The following is a 24,572-nucleotide window of genomic DNA, read 5'->3' on the forward strand; positions in this document are numbered from 1 at the left end:
GGACAGGCTGACACGGTGCTGCAATCTTAAAAGGCAAATGTAGGGTGTCAAGACACAAAGATCTCAACATTGCCCGTAACATTGAGATCTGAGTGGAATTAGAAGATTGGTATGGATAAACTGATTTGTCTCTTTAGGTCCTCAGCAATGGTGAGAGCTCATATCATCACATAACACTAAAGACAGAAAAAACACAGATAATGAAGAGGGCGTTTGTAAGGCATCTTTCAGGCAATTTTGCTATTGTGGTTCAGTTGGCTTTATGCATTCTCTGACAGGGTTGTCCATCTGCATTGTGTTTTTTTAAGGAAATATCTTTATTTAGATTTTACAACTGCCAGTAAACGGAAAAATATATGCAAGAAAAAAAACACATTATTATTCAAAATTAAATTTATATTGCAGTTCTAGAGTTCATCGAATGCTCAAGTCTCATTGGTTAGGAAGAATAGCAAATATATATGTATGGCCAGTGACCCAATTACCCCTTAAGCGGAGGCAGGAAGCTCACCCGCTCAATTCTGAGATACAGAGTTTGTCTGTGTAATAACCAACCCCTTTGTTCCATACATTGGCATGCTTTCGGGGGAAACCTCGCACCTCATATACTGGAAGTTAAAGGATTCGATATCTGCCAATTCCTCGTTTCCACACAAAGGAAGTTGGAGGCATTTGATTTCTCCAGTTTTGGGTAATGCCTCTTTTCCCTACTGTTAAGCAGATTCTCAAAAATAACTTATTTACCTTTGTGTGGTCGCCTTCCAACACTTTAAGTAAAGCCAATTTTGGGCGCCATTTTACCGGCCTTCCCATAATGGATTGGATGGAGTGTCTAAAAGGCTTCTGATTAAAAGGACTCCAGAGCCGGGTGGTCCCACACCGTATGTATAAAATCTCCTGCTGCGGTCCTGCGGCGAAGGCATTGCAGATCCGGACCCTCCTGGAAGAGCCAAGGACCTTCGGGAACCAGGTACTCCCTATGGAGGTATTTCACCTGTATGATGTAAAGTCTGTTTGTGATTGATGCTTCACATGGAGTCCTGAGAGCGCACATCCATTCTTCATTGGCTAAAGAGCCCATATCTGATTCCCAGGCCTGAATTTGTTGAGCTTCACATGTGAGTTTCCTCATTCAATCTTTATTCGATTAAAAAAAAAAACATAAAAGATACAGATTCCAACGTTTTGTGCATATCAGACTCAAGCCAAATCAAATGTATAGTACACTATGATAGTCCAAACCCGCACATGGTGGTTTCAAGGTTATTACCTGACATCTGTTTTAGGATTTGTTAAAATCAATCTAAATATAACTGACATCGTTTGGAAGTAGCACTATGAGGCACACTTAATTAATATATAGAACAATAAAATTTAAAAACAGCCATAAGATAAGTAAAGTGCAAATGCGTTGATCGCTTTTTCCGCTTTCTGGAAGACGTTACTTCTAGGCAATGTAAGCCAAGCGCCCGTTCTATTGAGTTAATTACAAGCGATTTGTAAACGTGGAATATCTTCCCTTTTGAGGGGAGGGTAGCCATCACCAGGTTCGCCTCCAGAGGACTGTGATCTCATATATGTGTTAGTTATATATGTTGTCAGTGGATGCAGGAGGTGGAAGTACTTGTAAAACTGGGTCTGAACCAACCCATGTTCCTCCCTTATCTCTGCAAATGTTGTTTTGTGCCTATCTCTGGACACATCGCCTAAGCCTGAAATGCTGAGACGGTTCCAGCTGGGAAAGCCTCTAAAGCCGCCGCATCTGGGAAAGTGGTGCCCATCCACAGCGGAGTCTTCTCTGTGAGCCAACTCGATCCGTCTATAAGAGGCTTACCAAGTGTCATTAACTACACATGTTGCCGGTTGTAGATCTAGAGAATAACCCCCCCCCTAGGAACCCATAACTCTGCTATGTAAGCAGGATCGATCAATGTTCCCATATTTACAGAGTGGATCCAATCATTCACTACTATCAAATGGTCCTCTCTATAACATGACGTCTGACCAGTCATGACAAGGCCACTGTCATAAGTTGATTGGCAGCATTTCGCTAAGTACATCCTAGAACGGCCCTTATTGCAAAAAAAGGTTCTCCGCACAGATGGCAGGAACTGGGGATCATCACAGGGTTGGGCAAAGTAATAGGTCTGCAGGACAAACAAAATTTTGGGAAGGATAATTTTTTTATCTTTGGTTTCAGGGCATGGCATATCGCAGATGTGAACACTGAGAAGTAGTTCACAGAATTTCTATATATTTATTTTTTTAATTATCCGGAGAGTTCCTGTCCTGAACTTTCTCTATATATCATAAAAAAAAACCAACAGCCTCTCTCTAAGTATGCACGCCCATTTCTTCCCAGTGAAGCCGGCCATCCCCGTTTCGCTTATCATTTTTTAAATATTTGTTTTGGAAATACCTAGCAAATTTAAAGTGCTACTAGGTCACGCACTCTCCTTTCTGCACTCCTGTGCATTTAATTTATTTAAATGTTGCTGTTCTTATAAGGATATCACCCATGTTGGAATGGTAAAGTAAAAATACCAATATCAAAATGGACCCTTAAGCTGTGACAGAAACATTTAGGATTTTTTTTCCCGTTTCATCATAGCTAACAGCCATGTCGGAATGATAACATAAAAAAAATCCCTAAATAACGTGTGGAAGAGCGCACAAAGGGCAGTGAGCAGTGCTGTTACACTTTGCAGTTGTTGGTTCCTACTCACTTGTTAAAGGCAAAAACTATTGAAATTGCCAAAACTTGTTTTATATTTCCTCCCAGTAGTGATTACAGAAGAGAGGTGGCCCCACCTACCGAAGGGACCAGGGCACTACTAAACAGTAGAGGTAAAAAAATGTCCCTTTGGAAACAAACTCAAGGCACATTCATTCAAAACTCACAAATCCCTCAAACAAGGGGTACATATGAATCGGGATCCATTACTTAAGGCTAAAATACCAAAAAATTCGAAATGTAACGTCAGAGGCTTTATTAACATGGAGAATAATCACATAATAAAAACATCATGATTTATATCTAAAATGCTGTTAGTCGGGCACAAGATAATCCTCATTTTTTTCTATATATACTTCCCAAATCGGCTGCGGTCGGACCATGCCAGTGTTCCAATTCCAAACCCCTGGATATAGGTATTCAACCTTTTAATAAAGGACCTCTCAGAAAGAACATCAAGACGTACCTGTTCGAACAATAATAACTTGAGCAGCCTGAAATCCCCTGCTACCTTTTATGCTGTGTCTCGGCGCCGGAAAACCCTTTTTGGGTAGCTGTCGCGCCTTACAAGTTCAAAAAATAAATAAAATAAAATAAAGATAAAGGCTGCTGATTCCATAATCGACGATTGAGAGTTATCTAGTGCTCTGCTAGCGGCATTATTGTATGCTATTTTCCGCCAGCTGCAGTGATACACACCTTGCCTACATTGGACCCTGAGCTACTCCATATATATTATGTAATAGAAACCTGTCGCTCAGAACAGAGGACAGGAAGTATTCAGCTCGGTAGTAAAAAGACTGACCTATAAGACGATGCTCTAACTTCTCCACATCATTTGGACACACATCACTTATAGTGACTTCGCACACCAAGGAGGGAGGTTACAATCCCTTATACACTTTTTGTCCTGAGAAAGGTGGGATTTATCAGTTTACTACCACCAAAACATGTCTACGCTTAATGCTACTGAATCCAACCATGAGATATTATGGGTAACAACCTTTACAACGAAAGTTTTACAACGCGGTACTGCTACCACGCAACTTTTACAACGCAAGTCATTACAACGACTTGCGCTGGGGGACACTCCAAGATAGTAAATAGTTTAATTTACTATCCAACTCCTTCCCTGCTATCCACGGGGACTGGAGTTGGAATAGTAAATTTAAATATTTACTATCCTGCACCCCCCAACACAAGTTGTTGTAACGACTTGAGTTGTAAAAGTTGCGTAGTAACGGCACGCGTTGTAAAAGAACGCGTTGTAACGTCGTACATCCGATATTACTGGTAGGAATTAAGGTGTATCTTAACCAGGATATGAACCCGGTGTGAACAGTTGGATCAGGTTTTGTAAAACACTTTTAAGACTGTGCAATGGGGTCTCCCATTAGCTCCAAAAGGTTTCCCTTCCTTATATCTTACTGTAAGGTTTATTTCTATGTGAGTGTTAAAAAAAAAGAAATGTATACAGTTTTTTCATTGTATTGTTTTTAACATATTCTGTATGTATTGTACTGTATATTGGACTGTATATGAATCGTTTGGCTTTTAACACATTCTGTATGTATTGTACTGTATATGAATTGTAAAATACTCAATGTTTTTGATGTTGATGTTTTTAGTATGTGATTTTTCTCATTGTTAATAACGCCTCTGACGTTACATTTTGAATTTGGTGGTATTTTAGCTTTAAGTAACGGATCCTGATTTATGTGTACCCCCTGTTTGAGGGATTTATGAATTTGAGGGAATTTTGAAGGAATGTGCCTTGAGCTTGTTTTCCCAAAGGGAAATTTTTTACCTTTACTAATATATTTCGTCCTAGGAACTATAACATCCTTTGTGGGGCCAGAGTCCTCAGAAGTTGAAGTAGAGTTAAAGTTAGCTTATGGGTGTGATTAGCTTATGATCATAAGTCATTTGAAGAAGTAAACCACATTGCTTGATGATTTACCATCCTTACACTTGTCGGACTATCTTTGCGTCTTGGGCAAACTAAGTTTAGGAGGGATACTGACCTCTCAAATTTATACATCCAAGGAACTGCAAATAAAATGGTCTGCTCATTATTTATACCACATATAAGGCAAACAACATAAGCTGAGCCTTGAGCTCCTATGCCCTCCTATCCCCAAAACTCCTCTTTAAAGCTACTGTCTCTCTTGTGGTCTGGCAATGTTCATCAAGGCTCAGTTGGAGGGAGAGCACTGCATCAGATCAGTTACAACGATGAAGGCACTGAACTCTCCAATGCCAAGCAACATGTCGAACCACCTGCAGATCATCTGTCCCGTTGACTGCTGATTGCTCGTCAAGCAATCTGAATCCCTTCATAAATGGGAGCACCTCTGTCCTAGATAAGGTGAGCCCTTAAACCCCAATCAAACTAAAGCTGCAAAAAGCAGACACCAAGGAGAGTATTCTACCAAACTTCCTTGACTGAAATGGCAAGGAAGGAGCATCATATACCATGGCGCATGTCAAACCTTGAAACAGCTCAAACTGCCATATCCATTCCAAGGACAGAAGCACGCATCACTGAGGACCAAAAAGGCACAATTTCAAGACTTAATAAAGAATACTGAAAACTCTCTGAAGGATTCGCAATCTATCAAGAACTAGCAATACCCTCAACTTCCAATATCACTTGTCCCTTCTCAAAACCTAGTCTGGAATGTGATACATAAAAGACATAACTGACATTCTGTAGAGCAGCTTCAGTCATTGGTCCTCATTTAGCCAAAGGCATTCCTAAAGACACGTCATGTGGCCTATCATTGCCATTAAGAACAAAACCCTGATCCATTGCTGGAGTTATCCATGTTCTAAGTAAACTCACACCCTAATGGCACCTGCAAAAATAAAAGTTAGCATTTTGGGCCTACTAGTCTTGACTCATCAAATTACGTCGAATCAAGGCTTTGCCTGGTATGGGACCTATCCATGAGGTATTGTTATACGTTAGTCATAGCACTAAATAATTTGGACATGCAGGTACATTTCAGACCCATATCCAACTTACGTTGCAGGGCTAAGGCCCCTACCTTTCAGTCCAGATGCTTCCCCTTAAGGGACACAGAAATCACCCTCATTATTACCTGTAAAAAATTCCCTTCTTCAAAGAATGTAGGCCACATAGGTCTCATTCTCTACTTCTACTGGATCTGCCTGATGTTTTCAGCTCCACGGGCTACATCCTACTCCTCAGCCACTTAATAGAAAACTCTGGGAAAGAAAGCGCCCAACTGGTTGACTTGGTTATTTCCTTGTCATTACTTCAATTTCTGCATCTCACCTGGGGAGGTTCACCTTTCTTCAATTTCTGCCACCCCTTCACACTCATTATCGTGATGCTTGACCTTGGACACCATATTTATGCTGCTGATGCTCAAGAGTATCTTAAAAAACATAAAAGCACAGAGGATTGGCAATACTTAGGGCTTAGATAAGCAAACAAAGGAGGAGTACCCCCTGGGTAGGTAGCAGAGAAACTCCGTACCTAGAGCTTAAGGCTCATTCAAAGCACAATGTGCCCAACCTTAGCAGGACAGGGCATGTCCTTTTTGAAGACCCCTTACTCACCAACCTGGTTGGTGACATGCTTCATCACTGGGGTGCCAACAGGGTGTGCTTCGACACCTGGTTACAGTGGAGCGGGTTTTTTTCTTTATTTATATGTGTAATAACTTTAAAAGAGGGGAAGTGGCTTAAAATGGGTTCAAGTACTACTCACTGCAAGAGTTTATTCCTGAGTGTTTGAACCCCCATACAAAGTAGTGTGACACCTATGCCTAATTAGGAAGACTTTGGTGTCTAAAGACGTGTAGTGTTTTAAAAATAGCGAAAGTGTGCTATGTGATTTATTACAGAAGAAAGGAAAATAGGTCTACATGTTTCAACCATCAAATGATTATGGGTTTTCGTCAGGACCAAAAATAGTGACCTGGGTTGTACGTACTCGCTAAGGTACAGCCTGCCCTCGATCACAAAGAAAAACGGGTCCACAAAATTGTGGGCCTTTACAAAAGGTCAAACGTCTTCTCCCCGGTCTGGAAGAATAAACCTGTGAAGAAAAAGTAGGGGATAGGGATTGGGATCACATACAGAGTGGACAGACATTGATGTACACTTAACATATAAGCAGGTGATTACAATTTTTACCCATGCTGATCGCAATAATGGCACCTGTGCCCCTGGATGCTGTGGGGAGGTGCAGTTGAATCTATTACAGGCTTGTGCATGGGTGGATAATTCCCCAGGACAGCCCAGGGAGTGAATCTGGCATATAGTCTGGGTAATTTAACATTAGATTTCGTGGGATGTACATGTCTGACATATTCCCGGGGCGCTACAACTGAAAATCCCAGAGCCAGGATGTTAAATATTGAGGTTGCAGCCCTGTGAAGTCCCGAATTATGTAAGACATTTGGCTTACTTTGCGAGTGGTACAAAACCGCTACATGGGCGTCCGGGTTCCAAGAGCCCAGCTCACTTCATCTAGAGGGAGAAATACAGAAGCGGGTACAGATCGGCATGAGCGACGTACACATCGACATGGGCGACGTGGCGTCTTCTCCCGTAAGGTTGCCGGTTCTCGTGCGAAAAGTGGTGCGCAACTTACTTGTGGCTTCTGCTCATCGGACCGAAAACCTACTTGGTTCCTGTTCGGTACGCCCAGTGGAAGCCCCTAGCCGAATGACTAGAGGTATATACCCAGGATCGAGCTTCCTTACTCTCTCATTGTTTTGAAATACTCAGGGCTTGCCTGTTACACCTTCAGGAATGGATGCATGAGATTTAACTGTGTCTCAGTCCACATGAAACACTGGCACCTGGGTACCACAAACGTAGCTGACCAGTATCAATTGTGCCAATCCTGCAGTCTGTCTAAAAAAACATAAAATCTTGATTTTGTTTGACTCCCAATTAAATTTCTCTCCAAGCGCTTTTAATACCTCGAAGAATTGTTTTCAATAGTATCCTTCAGCTAAAGTGGATCCTCCTTCAATCAATCCTGCCTCACAAGCTCAACCCGATAGTTAGTCACTAGTGTGCACTTTGTTTAGTTACAGTATGACATCATTTACATTGGAATCCCAAAGAGCGACAGAATGCTTCACATCCTGCAAACTGACCAAACCCCGAGGGCGGGTGCCATTGGCAGAAAGATACAAGAGGTGTCAAAAAATTTTTTCAGTACACAAGTCTCTGCTCCCAGGAATTCCATCTTCTTCCCCTTCAGCTGAAGCTTGTGAAAGAGTTTCAGAGAGTTCTATGAGGGTTCAAAACGGACTGCTTTACCGCCTCTGTCTCTTATAGTGCTCCAGAGAAGCGGTTAGAAGGAGGTATGCACAATACTGCCCTGAATAAAACAAAACCTAAAATAAACATTTGAGTGGTTTGCGCGGTGTGATGCTATGAGAAGTGAGAAATTGACAATCGACTTCATTTTGTATAACTGACTCAAATGTATGTGCTTTCATGCAGTTGCAGGGTGGGGAGGGTGTTTTCACTCTTCACCGTGCGGAGTAAGCTAGAACATATCATGTGGGATCCGCACTTGGCATCTTTCACAGGGTCTAGACAGCCGCGTAGCTAGGGGGGGGGGGGGGGGGCGGGGAGGGCGGTCCGCCCCAGGCGGCACTGTTTTGGGGGTGGCACTGGTGGCCCGTTGCGGCCGCATTTATAATTTATTTGCGCGCATGGCCCAGTTATGTACAGTGCAGGCCTTTGCCTATTCAGACACTGTAACTCGCGGCGGGCGGGGCCTGCCCTCAGCAGTGGTTGCCTACTGGTGCCGCCGGAGAGGGATGTGACCTCACATCCTGGATGTAGGAAGTGAGGTTGGGATTGGTAGGAACTTAAGCGGGAACTCGACCGGAGATGGATTGCCGCGCGCCGGGGGCAGACAACTGTCCTGTCCTCGTCCCGGCGCATGAACTCACTCAGTGTGTGTGGAGGGATGTGACCTCACATCCTGGATGTAGGAAGTGAGGTTGGGATTGGTAGGAACTTAAGCGGGAACTCGACCGGAGATGGATTGCCGCGCGCCGGGGGCAGACAACTGTCCTGTCCTCGTCCCGGCGCATGAACTCACTCAGTGTGTGTGGACGGCGCTGCGCATATTTACTGGTGTTGGGCGCGGGCAGCATCACTCAGCAGCATCACGCCTGAGTGAGTGGCCTCTGATTGGGCCAGATTTGGGAATGATAGGCTGTGGCAGCCATGGCAGCATGCGCAACCTTTTTTTTAAATTCAACGGTCTGGCACACACACACGAGCCAGGACGCTTCAGCACTTCAGCACAACGTCAATGGCACTAATATTTGAAGCTGCCAGCGTGTCTTGCAGTCCGTGTACAGGCCTCTTCTTATTAAAGGCAGTAACCCGTAAGTAACCAAACCAACGCTGCTTTTTCTTTAGTTTAATGTGGTCACCTTGGGGATTGATACATTTGCTATGAACCAACTCCTAGTCTGAGGAGCAATCATGCAGCCGGCGCCTGGTACCGTGTGCAATCCCCTGGGTCAGAAGGCTGGAAGGGCAGGGCCTTAACCCTTTTCTGTCTGAATTCTTGTCTATCTATTTGACTTGCATTTGGAGTGCTGTTTTTCCGTTCCTTGTTTGATCTTTTTCGGATATATTTCGATATTTTAATACGTGTTCTCCCCAGTAGCCCTAGGGAGCTGCCATGTCATTGATCATCTGTCTCTGCCTGCTCTGCTTCGCTGGCAGTCTCCTCTCCTGCCTGGGGTAGTCCCACAAGGTCCCACATGGATGGCTGGTGGGATGGTGGGACGATAGCACAGACTGGCCGCTCTGGCATAGTGGTAGACTTGGGCCCGGGAAGGGGAGAGTGTGTGCCAAAGCTGCAAGCAGGATTTATAGTGACCCTGGGCAAGTGGAGGTGAGCATAGAAATGGAGAAGAAGAACATTTGCTTTAGTTGCTTGATAAAACTGCAGGCTGGAATAGGACATCAGTACTATTGCCCTCCCTTCAATATCCCCCAGTAAAGCAGTTCTGTTGTTTAACCAAACGCTGCAGTGGCGTCCCCAGAATATGCAGAATACATCTTCCTCTTTCACCCATTTTCCTGTCGGCCATGGAGGATAAAAATCTAATACCCATAGACCTATTTGAAGTTCCTTACGTAGCTTATAAAGTGTTGGTGTTACATGTGTTTTTTGTTTCTAACATTTGGTTTTAGTTCAATTTGGCTTTCTCACGCAGTCAGTGCTAATAGTTCCCTTGATTTAACTAGGACACATTCTCGAGTTTGTTACGTTCTTGGGGCATATTCCGTTGTCTCGAAGAGCTTGATAAAAAATATAGAATATTCAAACCTTCAATTTTTGATGTGACCTAGAAGCCAGGGCAGCCCTCCCAAGATTCAAACCAGTGGCTTGCTGGTGGAACAGATTTTGAAGGCACGCGTAGTGAACTCCTTGGCTGCTTCTTTGTCAACATGTATATTTTATTTATTTCACTGATTGAGTGGCAATATATTTGCAAATATGCTTTTTGCATCTTAATTAAACACTGTTTAGCAGTTAGTATCTGGTGGCAGAGGGAGTGTGAGAGAAAACTGTGCTTCCCTATGAAGACCTGACCCTATTATGTAACTGACTGACTGATCTTTGGCAGCTACCTTATGGGATAAGCTGGTTGGGTGAAGAAACACTGTGAGGGGGAGGGGTAAGTAACCAGTGGTGCTGGTAGGTGAAGCAATACAGGGGGAAGAAGAAACAAGGATCAGGGGGCAACACAGAGAGGAGGAAGTAACGGGATGAGTGGGTACGGAAAAAAGGAGGCCTACCGGAGAGAGAAAATAACGATGGGAGAAGAAACCAACAAAAGAGTGCACAACTTGGGGGGGGGGGGGGAGAAGCTCTAAGGCAAAAAAAGAACACGGGATAAGCACACAGACAGTAGGCATCTTGGCGCTGAATATCAGATGTTTATTGTTATCCAACTCAATGGTACTCATTTTATCGACCTCAGGTGGATGAAAGGCTGAGTGGAGCCCCTGGTATTTGAACCTGTGACCATGAGGTCGAACACAGGCCCCTGCAGTGGGTGCATTAGTCCACTGAGTCACATGACCACTCACGGTCGCTTGCTTCTTACTCTATGGCTTTTCTTCTTCTTCTTGTGTTTGGCCCTCACAGGGGGCATATGTCTTTATCATAATTTTGATTGGCTCACTCGTATCCTTCCACTGTTCCCATTCAGGGAACTTTTTTCAAACTTTTCCTTTCAGGACTCCATTAGAATGCACATTTTTTAGCTCACTCCCATGTGTGCTGCTTCTCTCCTAAACACTGCTTCATTCACACTAACTCCTTGTTGCTCCATCCCATCACCCCCTCCCCAAACTTGTCCAATGCTTTCTGCACTCCTTCTGGCGAGCAAAATCAAGGAACGAAGCTGAGGGAAACATATAAATATCTGACATTGCACCCATTTGTGAAACAAGACTGTCTGAATCATACTGTGTGTGCTACCCAATACCGTTCATTAAAGGGCCATCCAGTGAATGAAGTCACAATAGGTATCAATATCCAAGCAGACGTCGCAGTCATCAAATAAACAGCATTCTGGAATGCTTACTGGTGGTGCCCGTTAGTGGTGCAGGAGAGGCCTGTTGCTTTTTCTTCAGATGATGCCCCTTTAAGAGAGAGTCAGCAGCTCAAAGAAAGCGACTTATGATATGATACAATTATTAAAAGATAATTTCACTGTGGGGGGAAGGCGGTTCCATCCTCAGCTCATTTATCACTGGTAGTTGGGACAGAGCTGGCATCATAGGTTGAAAACTTGAATGAAACACTGGTTTTCATCAAGCCTCTCCATTCTCTCTCTCTCGCTCATCTTTTTCGTCCTCTTCCCCTCTTGTCCCTAATAATTTTTACATCTGGTCTTTTTAGGGGCACACATCCTCTTTCTCTCTACTTTCTTTTTTCTTGCCTCAGTCTGTTTCCTTTCACCACTTCCTTCTCTTTCCTTTCTCCCTCTTCTCTTCCCCCTCCTTCCTCTTGCCTTTCTCTCCTCTTTCCAAACCTTTCTTTCTGCCCGCTCTTTACTATGCCAGTGTCTCCCTTCCTCCATCTCTCTGCAACTTATATAGCAGAATTATAAATTCAGCTGACACAATGCTTTAATGTGCCTGTGAAAAAAAATGCTTTTAATTTTCAGAAATGCTCATCAGCAGGCACATTCCAAACCACTTGCCAGGCAGCTGACTCTATTCTAGTGGTTTTAAGGAGCACGAGACCGAACAGTTACCTGGGGGCCTTAATGGTGATCGATCAGGTGATATTGCAGAGTAGCCCGCTACTCTTTGAAAACGAAGTCCTGAGTTTCCCAGCCAGCTGCCAGTTCCTCTCAGCAATTAATTGTTCACGCAGCTCTCTGATGGATGTCACATGCGGTTTTTCTGAGTCGCCAGATAGATCATGCAGTCTGTGTGATCTCTTTTGTACTGCCTGTCACCGTGGACCGTGTCATGTATGTGCATTTAACTTGCATGATCGAGGTAACTATTAGCGGCGATACTACATGTCTTCCGGACCTCTTTCAAGTGCTCGTCGTTTTTCTTCCCCAGTACCCCCCCCCCCCTTCCAGGGGCGGCAACCTGAGGGATAGCCCCGGGCGCCACAAGCTCTAGCTACGCCCCTGGGTCTAGAACGTTTTTGCCAGAGAAATGTGCAGAATGTACAGCTCTGCCTCGAAGCAAACACCAGGGCCCGGCTAGGTTTTGTGAGTGACATTGATGCAGACCGGTAGGACCAGCCTTGTTTTTGCAACAGAAGGAAGGGGGAGAGGTTTCTAGAAATATTTCCTTGGGTTGAGTAAAATGTATTAAAGACAAGGATTCTTGGATGTCAGACAGGAGCAGGAAGAAGGTACCTTGTTGACATATATTTTGCCTTCCTTTTAAAACTGTGGTACTAATAAATACTCCATTTCTATTTTAAATGCACCTGAATCAGTCTATTAGCCTCCTTTTGAGAGTGCTGAGTTCCTCTTCTATGTATGTCATTTAAAGGAGCAGTAGCACATACATCGGCCTCATTTTGGGAGTGTTGAGTGTGTGTGTTCAATTATTTCAAGTCAGAAGCAATACACCCAGTTAGTCAGACAGGTAGAGATCTGGCATTAGAGTAGTGTCTTACTTTGAGAACTCTGTAAGACCAGATATTGGCCCTGGAGTGTATTTTCACAGAGCTGGATGTCTCAGAGGGTGAATGCTCTGCTGGAAAGTTTTCAAATGGAAGAATGGAAAGTTGCACCAACTGAAACACAGATACTGTACATTTACCCTGGGGGGCTGCTGTGCAGGGTTTGAGAAGTCACTTCTCTAATATCTATGTGACATGCAGAGGAATGTAGAATCAGTTGCCTATATGAGTAGGTAAAATTCAACAATTAGTGCTTGGACATGAAACATTTGCAATTTCTTACCAGGTCGCATCTCTGGCTGAACCCAGAACACTATAGCCCTCTAGCACAATGTCCTTGGACTTGCAGAACTCCAACAGTTTGCTCTGGTTAAGAAATGGATGGCACTCGACCTACGGAATTCAAATAACAGAAAAGTGAGCATTGGTATATTGTCGGCTAAATCTGAGCACTGTGGCTGCACATTCTGATCAAATCATTGCACTTCTCGAGAATGGGCTCCAGAGTCAAAGTGCTGTTAGACTATTATACTACATCTCATTTCAGAAATCCATCAGAAAGTAAGCACGTTTTGGGGTAAAATCCTGCATGCTTGACAGCCTTTCGGCTGAGTTTGGGCTATGTAAGTACCACATACATGTTAGTGATAGTCACACATAGTGTACTGAAGACAGGAGGACACAAACGGGTTGAGCTGGTGCATCTGAAAGCCTGGCTTAAATGCAATCATTAGAGCTTTACACAGTCGCTCAGGATTTGTGGGCACATGGTCAATCCTTACAGACTCATTCTAAGCCCTGCATGAAATGTCATGCGAGGCTCAGACGCAGGCTTTTCAGGTAGTACCCAGAGACATTTGCACAAGAAAAACAAGTCAGAAGGTGCATGTTACCCCATAAGAATAGTGTAATGCAATATCCTACTTAGAAACAATAGGTGACACAGATACAGAAGCTCTCATTACAAGTTGGGCAGAAAAGGTTTGGGCATTTACCACATCCAGTAAATATCATTAACCTAGGTGTGGTAAATATCTCCTCTTCCAAATTCATAACTTGAATGAACATAACATCCAGAATCGGTAGTAACACACCACATTTTGCACGTCTGTTTTTTACTAGTATTTTCCCCAGATACATTAGGAGAGGTTTGACCTGATGGTGTCTATTGTGGGAATAATGTGAGGGAGTGATAATGACCACACAACTCCTGATGTCAATCCCCGTGCACACTCATGTTTGACTTTGCCGTTGCACAGGGCTTAGACTTTAGCCCTGAATGTTTAAAGGGAGCTGGAGTTTTGAGAGTGAAGTTGACATGTCGAACAGCAAGTCACAAGCAGAGCAGAAGTACTGTGTCTTTCACCTACTCAAAACATTAGGAAGCCAACCTCTTTGTTTGAGATGTCTTTTAAGGAGTTCTAGAATGAGAGTTCCAGATTGAGCATTCTTAACCATGCAGTGTCTTTATAAGACACTGGGTTACTGGTTGAGGGGGGTGAAGCCCTACTCAAGCAGGAACCACAAACCTTGTCAGGGTGACATCACAAGCAACATTTTAAGCTGTGCTCACACCTTGGGTAGCTTGGCACAGAGCAGTCAGGCTTAATTCAGAGGCAATGTATTAAGTCTTTGTGCAACACGTCAAGCAATATTAACTTGAAAACAAACTACAAAAAGGATCCCACACCAGATTAGGAAACTAGAGTACATTTTGATAAATAAAAAAAGACCAAAACAACAAAAATCCAATCAGTAGAACCAGAGATATATCACTTTAAAGATTTCAGTGAAAATAGTGCCTAAAAGAACTAAGTCTTAACTATGGTTATCTAGTCACGCCGTACCAGAACAAAGTCATAAGTTCAGGCCAACCAAGATGGAGCGCAGGCCAGCTACAGGGAACCAGTTAGGCCTGCAGAACGAGAGTTTCTTAAATCCTGTTTGCGGAGTGTTGAAAGGTCTGCAGTAAAAACATGTTGCGCTGTCGAGGCGATGTGAGGTCTGGATCAGAGATGCAATGCGCAGCATTGGTTCCAAGGAGCTGCGAGGCTGCGATGCGAGGTCCTGCACCATCGCCGAGGAGGACATCGGTGAGGGGCGCTTGTTATGTCTTAGTTTAATTAGTTGGATTTGTAGAGCCCAACATATCCCCCGAAGGGGATCCAGGTGCTGCAGCATTTGTGTAGGTTGTCTGTTGGGGGTTAATGGAAGAGCCAGGTCTTGAGCCTCTTGCAGAATTCAAGAAGCACGCATGAAGTCCTAATGTGTAGAGGGAGGATGTTCCATGTTTTGGGTGCAATGCAGGAGAAGGCTAGGCCACTCGTTCTACTTTTGCGGATACGGGGTGTGTGCAAGATAGAAAGAGGCAGAGCATAGGTGTCTGATGGGTTGCTGGAAGTAAAAGCAGCAATTGTGTTGTGCTGGTCCAGTGTTGTGTAGTGCTTTGGATGACTGTGTGTTAGTAGTTTGAATTGGCGGCATTTGTGAATTGGTAACTGTTAGACTTGGCCCTTCTGGCAGGTTCACCCCTGAACTTTTTGCCTTTTAAAGTTACATAATTATAGTGATTTCTGCGCGATGATGTGTGCGGATTTATTGTGTCTAGTGTAGAAGTGCCACTTTTAGAAGTTGGTATGTCTGTGCAGTTAATATGAATTGACTGTCTGGCTTGTGACTGGCTGGTGTGCCTGGCTCCAGGAGGCAGGATGGGTCTGCCCCGGTGGTGAATGGAGAGATCTGCATGTTGATGGGAGGGAGGAGTGCACCTGGGACCTGAAAAGGGGCTGGGCCTTCCCTCCACAATGCTGGCTCCACCCCCTGTAGTGTCTCTGAAGTCCCTGACCCACCCTGTGAATAGGCAGAGGACCTGAGCAAAACAAAGTGCTCCAGAACCAGTTGCGTCTGGTTCGCCCCTTGCCTGCACCTTTGGAAACAAAGGAAATGGTGTATAATAAAAGGCTGACTTGAATCTACCAGGGGCGTGCTGCTGCTGGGGCCCAGGGGAAGGTTTGCCTCCATGGGCCCTGCCCAGCCCCTGGATGCCTGGATACCTGGAGTTCTGGCTTGGATCCCAATAGGAGGGAGCCTGCTGCTAGTGGGGCCCAGGAGGGACCGCCAAGGGGGCTGTCCCCTTGATGGAGTGCCCTGTTGAAGGACTGGGCTATTCTAAGGCCCAGCGGTGCCAGGGAACAACACCTGAAACCTTCGCGGCGTACAAATCACAGAGACACGGGACACTTCCTTCGGCGTCAAAGATCAAGGTTTATTTACTGCAGGGATACAGAAATCGCAAGAAGTACACTACGTGTAGGTTCTGAGAGACTGCTTCGAATTGCAACAGTGGATCGCTCCTTTTATACATATTTTAGTCATAGCACAACATGGCGAACAAAAGGTAACAACTCAGTTCCCACAGTAAACTTCAAAAGGGTTGCTTTCATGTATTCAAGAGCCTGGAACATAATTACAGTAGCATCGCCGGTTCCCAACTGTAAAAGTACGTTATCTCACCATTAAGTACATTCCATTCTGGCTGTAAACGAGTTAAGAAAAGAGACAAAAACAGGTGCAAGGAAGACAAAGATAGACAACAGATTGAAAAAGAGTGTAGGGGGGCAATATCGGAAGCACGATTGCAGGATCAAAGGATTCGTGCCTAATGCATGCACGGCTGAAACAATAGACCGGCACGGCAAGATGAGCCTCGGGCGGGGCCATCTGCCTTTGCAGTGTCCTCCCCCTCGTCATAAAGACACCCTCAAAGGAACACGTGTCTTCCGCAAGAGCTTGGGAATCCCAGGGTCACGAAGCGGACAGTGTCCGTTCGCTGACTACTTGAGGGCAAGAAACAAAATGGATGCCGTATCTAAAATGGAACCCGTGGGTTCAGATGAAGAAGCCCACGAATTAGACGAATGGTGTAACGTAGAATAGCGAAAACGCGTACACCCACTAAACTCGTCATTTGCGGTTCATAGATACAAAACTCGTCCATTTTCGAGAACGTCATTACGATTCTCACGGAACCTCAGATGCTCCGTTTGCCCTCATGTAGGCAAGCACTAGTCGATATCAGAATCTATCTCAATATTCATCAAATCGTTCAGATGTTGCTGCAACATTATTCTATCCATCAATGCTTCTTTGGTAACAGATGGCCGTCTTATACACGTTGTAGCACAAAGGCCACATAAGGCAGGACCACACTGCACGCAAAGACAACACGTGAACAGAAACGCTACAACAACCCCTACGATCATCAGAATCTTCCAACCCCAAGTCGACATCAGGCCCCAAAACCATCCTAGTAGCGTCCAATCACCTACGTCCACGTGTATGGACTCGGAGATCTTATGCAACTTTGAGATGGCTTGATATACAGTTGGAGCGTTGTCAGGAATGAAAATACAGCAACTCGAATGGATCACCTTGCACACACCACCTCTATCTGCAAGAACAAGGTCTAGAACCATACGGTTCTGCAACGTCATAAGCCTATCCGCCTGAAGCTCGGCTGTCAGATTACCAAGAGCACTTGCAGTTATATTAGCAGTCGATTCTACCACACGAGTCAAATGTCTCAGGTTCCTACTATTAACCATAGGTCCCCAAAACGGCAGGAAACCCTTAAAGAAGTCTCCTGCTTCTTGACCGGCAGTGTCCTCTTTGCTAATACCACCTCTCACAACTCTAGTCTTGTGATAGTCAGAGGCAACTGTGAAAGTCGGTGGCAACAAATTCGCAATATAACAGGTGCCCGAGAAGTCACGGGGCAACCATGTATATGCGCGATCATAACATACAAAGTATGTACCCTGGGCAGTCAGGAAAACGGGGGAAGAGAGCATTCGTAAAACATACGTTTCAGTACAAGCACTCTTCCCAAGCTGAGCTCGCGGATTTCGACCAAGACCTTGCAAGCAAAAATTACCGAGATGGGGTACGATCCAGATTGGAGACGAGCTTTTAAGCTGTTTATCACCCACTGACATGCTATACTCAGCCTCACTCAGATCCTTGTATGCTCGCACCTCTTCCTCTGGAATAAGCGATGCATCAAAAATATCTCTATCCAAGTCAACAATCGCTCTTGCCAAAGTCTTGTGGTACGGGCCGGGACCAAGGTCTGCAGAGCGTGGCTCTCGATGGGGGTAGGAATCTAGTGCACTACGGAACATAGTTTGGAATGCTCGAGCTGACCCCTGGGAGCTATAAGGAAGAACCAAATACGGAATACCCCTATCCATGGTATGTGGCATTAACCCACACACCCAACAGTTAGTAGTATTCATCACTAACTGATGCTGATGTAGGAGCTGGACAAAGGAGTTGTTCATGAATTCCGAACGTCTAACCTGTTCATGTTGGGGCAGAGGATGAAAGGAATGTGGAGAAATAGTGGAAATAGAATTCAGTTCAGAAGGAGAAGAAGTAGGTGAAGCGGAAGGCAATAATGACTGTATTCCAAAATACACTCCACCCACTAATAGCATAGAAACAGTCAGAAACAGCAGGAATACCTGAAACAGAAAGCATTTTGTTCGTACAACCCTATGCAATTTCGATCTTTGAGCTGACATCCTCTCTACTTCCAACAACTTAGAAAAATCCATCCTCTAAAAAAAACGTCCGTAACATTCTTGACGCACTTCGTTCTGAGTAGCGATTATCAATTCCCAGGAGTTCCCAGGAATCGACAAAAGTAACCGACCTAGTGTCAGGAACCTGCTAAACAGAAGGAAGTACCCGCACGGCCCTACGGTCAACCCGGATGAAAGGTTTTCTTAATCAAAACATTCAATTTTAATGCAAATCTCCTAGCTGTGGAAAAAGAGGAACACACGTGAAAAGAATCTCAAAAATAAATAAAGGATGCAATTGTTCATAATGCTTGTGGCAACAGTAAGGGGGTAAGATGAATTCAAAAAGAAAAACAAAAAGGATTTTTATTAGTCTTTGTCACGTGAACGAAGAAAATATCGACTTCTTCCAGGTCGAGTCTGCTCTTCAAATAATTGGTCAGGTTGCGAACCAGTGTTCAATTGATCAGGTGACAGTTCAAGCCTCGAATTCTCCACCGCTGACGATTCAACAATTGTATCTGGCTGCAATGAAGTGTCTCCTACAGGTTGAGCATCACTAAACGGCACAAAACGTAGAGGGGTCTCAGTTTCCGTTGCGGCAATCCCAGTTCGAACCCAAGAATCTGCTGGCAAGGGGATCGGGACTTTCTTGGTGTCGGTGGCGTGCACCCAATTCTTTCTGCCTTCCAACCGAACTGCAGTCCTTGTAGCCAGCAGGACTTGGAAGGGACCCACAAATCTCGTCTCCAAGTTACGCTTTCTTCCAAAGTTGCGGGTGACCACCCAGTCACCCGGTTGGAGCCGATGTCCAGGACCCTCTGTCTGTGCCGGTAGAGCTTCAAAGACCGGTTGATGAATTACCTCAGTTTAGCTGTCAGATCATACAGATAATCGATCAACATTGGGTATTCGAGACTATCAAATGCCTTAGGCCTCGGGACTCCCCAAATGTTCGCAGGACGGCCGAACACAATCTCATATGGGCTAAGCCCTACTCGAGAGTGCACAGTCACCCTGGTCGACAAGAGAGCTAGAGGCAAGGCATCAGGCCATGACAAGCCAGTCGTCGCTTGAATCTGAGCAAGTTTCAGTTTCAGAGTACCATTGTACCTGTTAGAACCGGCTGTCTCTAGTTGGCAGAGGTATACACTTCTGACAAATAGGGACACACCTTTTCTAGTCAGGGCGAGGGGATCACACCCTTTGATAACCCCTGCTCACCCCCTCGGTAGCTTGGCAGAGCAGATAGGCTTATCTCGGAGGCTGTGCGTTAAGCATTTACGACCACATACAGTAATAAGGTGAATACACTACAAATGGACACGACTCCGTAGTATTATAAAAATAAGTATTTTTATATAAGGCTTAGCACAAGACCAAATAACGACAAAAATATACACAATCTTGATAAATACTCTGGGAAGGGAAAAATAGTTCAAAGGTAGTTTCTTCTTTGGCACGAAGTCTTTAGTATCAAAGCAAATCTTCTTCTTGGAAACACAGTTCTTAGCAACAAGGTCACCCACACGGGGGCTACACGACGTCGGGGCAAGTTAATCCAAAGGTTCAGCGTCGACCGCGAGGAGCGCTACGTCGAGCCCGGAGTCACACGGACCCCCAACAACACAGTACCTTGGAAAGTGAAGCACACGATGATCAGCGGCGTCGAGCAATCCGGCGTCGCGTCTTCGGTGTCGATCAGGCCTCAGCAGGCGTCGTCGTCGATGATGCTGTTGCAAAGAGTGAGCAGCGGGCACGAGGGCGATGCGATCAGCAGCGGTGCAGACACAAGGTCCCTTGGAGCTGGAGCCGAACTCACTACTAACTGGCGTTGCTGCTGGCGTCGATCGGGCCCGGCGGCCGGCGTCGAGGAAGCGGGACACTTGAGCCGTCACTCACGGTGTCGAGCTGGATTCGGCGACGTCCGTCGGCGTCGAGATTGCTGGCTCTTTCAGAGGTGCTGGATTCACAGGTTCCAGCAAATAGCACTTTAAGCAGATGAAGTCCTTTAGCCCTGTGACTTCAGCAGGAGACTGGCACTCTTCCAGTCCTTGGAGATTTTCTTAGCAAGCGTGAGAGTACACACACAGTTCCTCTCTCCTGGTTCCTTGGCAAAAATAAAGAAGCACTGCAGGATTCCCCCCAGCAAACAGCACACTGGCAGAAGGGGTAGGCAAGTCCTTAGATCAGCAGGCCTCTTGTCCTTGATTACAGGGTTCCTTGTCAGAAGTGATCTAATTTCTTGGTTCAGGGGTCCTTCTCTTATACCCCTTTTCGGCTTTGATCCCTTTGTCCATGCGGGGGAATTTCCCAACATCCTGGGTCTGTTGTGGGTGGAGCCAGGCAGAAGCACCTGGCTTATTCACTGAGCAGGGCTGGGTCCTCAGACGCCCAGCAGGAGGTGGAGCCAGCATTGTACCAGGCAGGGCAGGCTATCAACAACTACTCTCCCCTACTCTCAACGCAAATGTCCCACTCATCCCACACTGACTCATCCAGACCTGTGGAGCCACCCAGCTCCTGTCACACACATGCAAGACCAGCAGAAACCAGAAATGGTTAGACAAGAAAATAGACACTTTCTAAAAGTGCTATTTTCAAACCCAGAGTCCAAAAACCATCCACACCAACGGATGCGTAATTAAACCCCGAGTTCAGGGATACCAAACTCGACATTGCGCCATGCTCCCCGAGCCAGCTAGGATTATAGCATTAATAATCCCGGCGGCCCATTCTAACTAATGGAGAGCAGGCTACCTCGCAATAGTGAAGAACGAAGATGGCGGTAATTCACTATTAGGGCAGGCCAACTTGGTCAGGCCTGTCCTATCTTATACTTACAATGCACCCTGCCCGTGGGCCTACCATAGGGGTGACTAACATGAAGTCAAGGGAAGGTTTGAGGGGCTGGCAAGTAGGTAAACTTGTGCAGCCCGCGTGACAGCACTAGGCCGCACGTGGGTCTCACAATGACCGACCCGGAGACATTCTTTTACGAGGCCGCTCTTGTGGGTGGCACAACACGTGCTGCAAGCCCACGAGCGGCATTTGTATTTACAAGCCCCGGCACTCCTGGTGCACTAGACTAGGGACTGACAGTAAACCAAATAAGCCAAACATGGATACAATCGATACATTAATTTAACATAGGGAGCACTTGCGCTGTGGCACTGATCAGCAGTGGCACAGCGCCCAAAGCATATACCAGCAAAACATCGTAAAACAGTGAAGGCAAACAAAAAAATGGAGGAGAGACTCAAGCCAATGATGTCAGGTCTAACACGTGTCCCCTCCAGCTGAAATGTGGGGAGAACTACCCTTGACCTAGGGAGTCCTCTTCACTAAGGCGGAAAAATCTGGACAGACCATCAGCATTGGCGTGATCTGTACCAGGGCGGTGTTCCACTGTAAAGTCCATCCCCTGTAGGGAAATGGACCACCTCAACAGTTTCGGATTCTCACCCCTCATCTGCATCAACCATCTGAGGGGCCTGTGGTCTGTCTGAACCCGGAAGTGAGTCCCAAACAGGTAGGGTCTTAGCTTCTTCAGCGCCCAGACCACAGCAAATGCTTCTCTCTCTATCGCACTCCACCTCGTTTCCCTGGGAAATAACCTCCTACTGATGGAGGCTACAGGCAAGTCTTGGCCCTCTTCATTCACCTGAGCTAGAACAGCCCCCACGCCATGCTCTGAAGCGTCCGTCTGGACAATAAATTCTTTCGAGAAGTCGGGTGCCTGGAGTATAGGTGCTGTGCACATTGCAGTTTTCAGGGTGTCGAAGGCCGTTTGACAGGCATCAGTCCAGATCAAGTTTCGTGGCTGCTTCCTGGAAGTCAGCGAAGTCAAGGGGTGCACAATGTTACCGTAATCCTTGACAAACCTCCTGTAATAACCCATGAGTCCTAAGAAGGCTCTCACCTGAGTTTGGGTTTTGGGCGGTGCCCAAGCCAGGATGGTATCAATCTTGGGTTGCAGGGGGGCAACCTTGCCGCTCCCTACTTGGTGCCCCAAGTACACCACCGAACCCTGCCCAATCTGGCACTTACTGGCTTTGATTGTGAGGCCTGCTCTGCGCAGGGCCAACAACACTTCCTGGAGGTGGCGCAAGTGTTCCTCCCAGCTGGCGCTGAACACTGCGATGTCGTCCAGGTAGGCGGCACTGAAATCCTCCAGTCCAGCCAAGACCTGGTTGACCAACCTCTGAAAGGTGGCAGGGGCATTCTTCATCCCAAAGAGCATCACCCGGAACTGGTATAGCCCATCTGGTGTGGAGAATGCGGACCTCTCCTTTGCCCCATCAGTCAAGGCGATCTGCCAGTACCCAGATGTTAGATCAAATGTACTAAGGTACCGGGCAGCCCCCAACCGATCGATGAGCTCATCAGCTCTGGGGATGGGGTGCGCGTCAGTCTTCGTGACCGAATTGAGTCCTCGGTAATCCACGCAGAACCGGAGTTCTGGTGAAGCACCATGCGCGGCAGCCTTCGGGACCAAGACCACTGGGCTGGCCCAAGGACTGCTAGAGGACTCAACCACCCCTAACGCAAACATTTTGGAGCCCTCCTCCTTAATGTATGCTTGAACCTTGTCAGTCACCCTGTAAGCCTTGTGCTTCACAGGAGGGCTGTCTCCGGTGTCAACGTCATGGACGCACCAATGAGTGACACCCGGAACCAAGGAAAACAGATCCGGGAATTGTCCCAACAGGTGGCGACAATCCTGTTTCTGCTCAAGGGTCAGTGTGTCAGAGAGGACCACACCATCCACTGACCCGTCTTGCTCTTTAGCACACAGGAGGTCAGGAAGAGGCTCACTCTCCTCCTCCAATCCAGCATCTGTAGCTAGGAGCATGCCCACTTCGGACCTTTCTAAGTGGGGCTTCAAACGGTTGACATGCAGGACCCGCAAGGGGTTCCTGGGAGATTTCAAGTCCACCAAGTAGGTGACATCGCTCTTCTTCTCCACAACCTTAAACGGTCCAGTCCACCTGTCCTTGAGCGCACAAGGTTCCACAGGGGACATGACCCACACTTCTTGACCAGGCTGAAGCTCTACCAGAGTGGCATTCCGGTCGTACCATCGCTTCATCTCCTCCTGGCTGGCCTCCAGATTTGCCTGAGCAAGTTCTCTGAAGCGCTGAGTCTGGTTCCGAAAGGCCAGCATGTAGCTGTATACATCCTGGGGAGTTTCCTGGGAGATTGCTCCCAGCCTTCTTTGACCAGACTCAAAGGCCCTCTTACCGGGTGACCGTACAAAAGTTCAAAGGGGCTGAACCCTAGAGACTTCTGCGGCACCTCTCGGTAAGCAAACAACAGGCATGGCAAGGGGACGTCCCATTTCCGCCTCATTGGTTCTTCAAGACCCATGATCATGCCTTTCAGGATCCGGTTGAATCTCTCAACCAGCCCATTTCCTTGAGGGTGGTAAGGAGTGGTGAACTTGTAGGTTACCCCACACTCCTTCCACAGAGACTTCATATAGTTCGAAATAAAGTTGGTGCCCCGGTCTGACACCACCTCTCTGGGGAACCCCATCCGGGAGAAAACACCCATCAGTGCCCGTCCCACCACGGGGGCCGTCACTGTTCGGAGAGGGATGGCTTCCGGGTACCGTGTGGCATGGTCCACCAAGACCAGGATGAACCTGTTGCCCAGGGCTGTCTTGGGGTCCAGGGGCCCAACAATGTCAATACCCACCCGGTCAAAGGGGGTACTGACCACTGGAAAAGGTTGGAGGGGAGCCTTCTGCTTCCTCCCACTTTTCCCACTTGCCTGGCAAGTGTGGCAAGTCTTACAATGGATGTCTACATCCCTGCGCATCTGAGGCCAATAAAAATGGGTGACAAGCCTGTCATAGGTCTTGTCCTGCCCCAGATGTCCAGCTAACGGAACGTCATGAGCCAAACTCAGTAGGAAGGCTCTAAAGCGCTGGGGTACCACCAGCACACGGGCTGACCCAGGCTCAGCTGCCTTAGGCTAGCTATACAGGAGGTCGTTCTCCCAGTACACAAAATGTGACCCTGACTGATCACCTGAGGATTGGGCTGAGGCCTGCTGCCTCATG

The 24,572-nt window shown here is 46.4% G+C and overlaps 1 protein-coding gene across 1 annotated transcript in view; it reads right to left on the reverse strand.

Moving 5' to 3' along the window:
• LOC147734674 (estradiol 17 beta-dehydrogenase 5-like) overlaps positions 1–24,572 on the reverse strand; it is a 399,626-nt gene that overhangs the window by 12,312 nt on the left and 362,742 nt on the right. The window contains exon 7 of the mRNA XM_086952968.1: positions 13,207–13,316. Coding sequence (XP_086809094.1) covers positions 13,207–13,316 — 110 coding nt within the window. The remainder of the gene's footprint in view (positions 1–13,206; positions 13,317–24,572) is intronic.

Source organism: Lissotriton vulgaris, chromosome 1_2 (assembly GCF_964263255.1).
Source record: "Lissotriton vulgaris chromosome 1_2, aLisVul1.2, whole genome shotgun sequence".
In the NCBI taxonomy this organism is placed as follows: Eukaryota; Metazoa; Chordata; class Amphibia; order Caudata; family Salamandridae; genus Lissotriton; species Lissotriton vulgaris.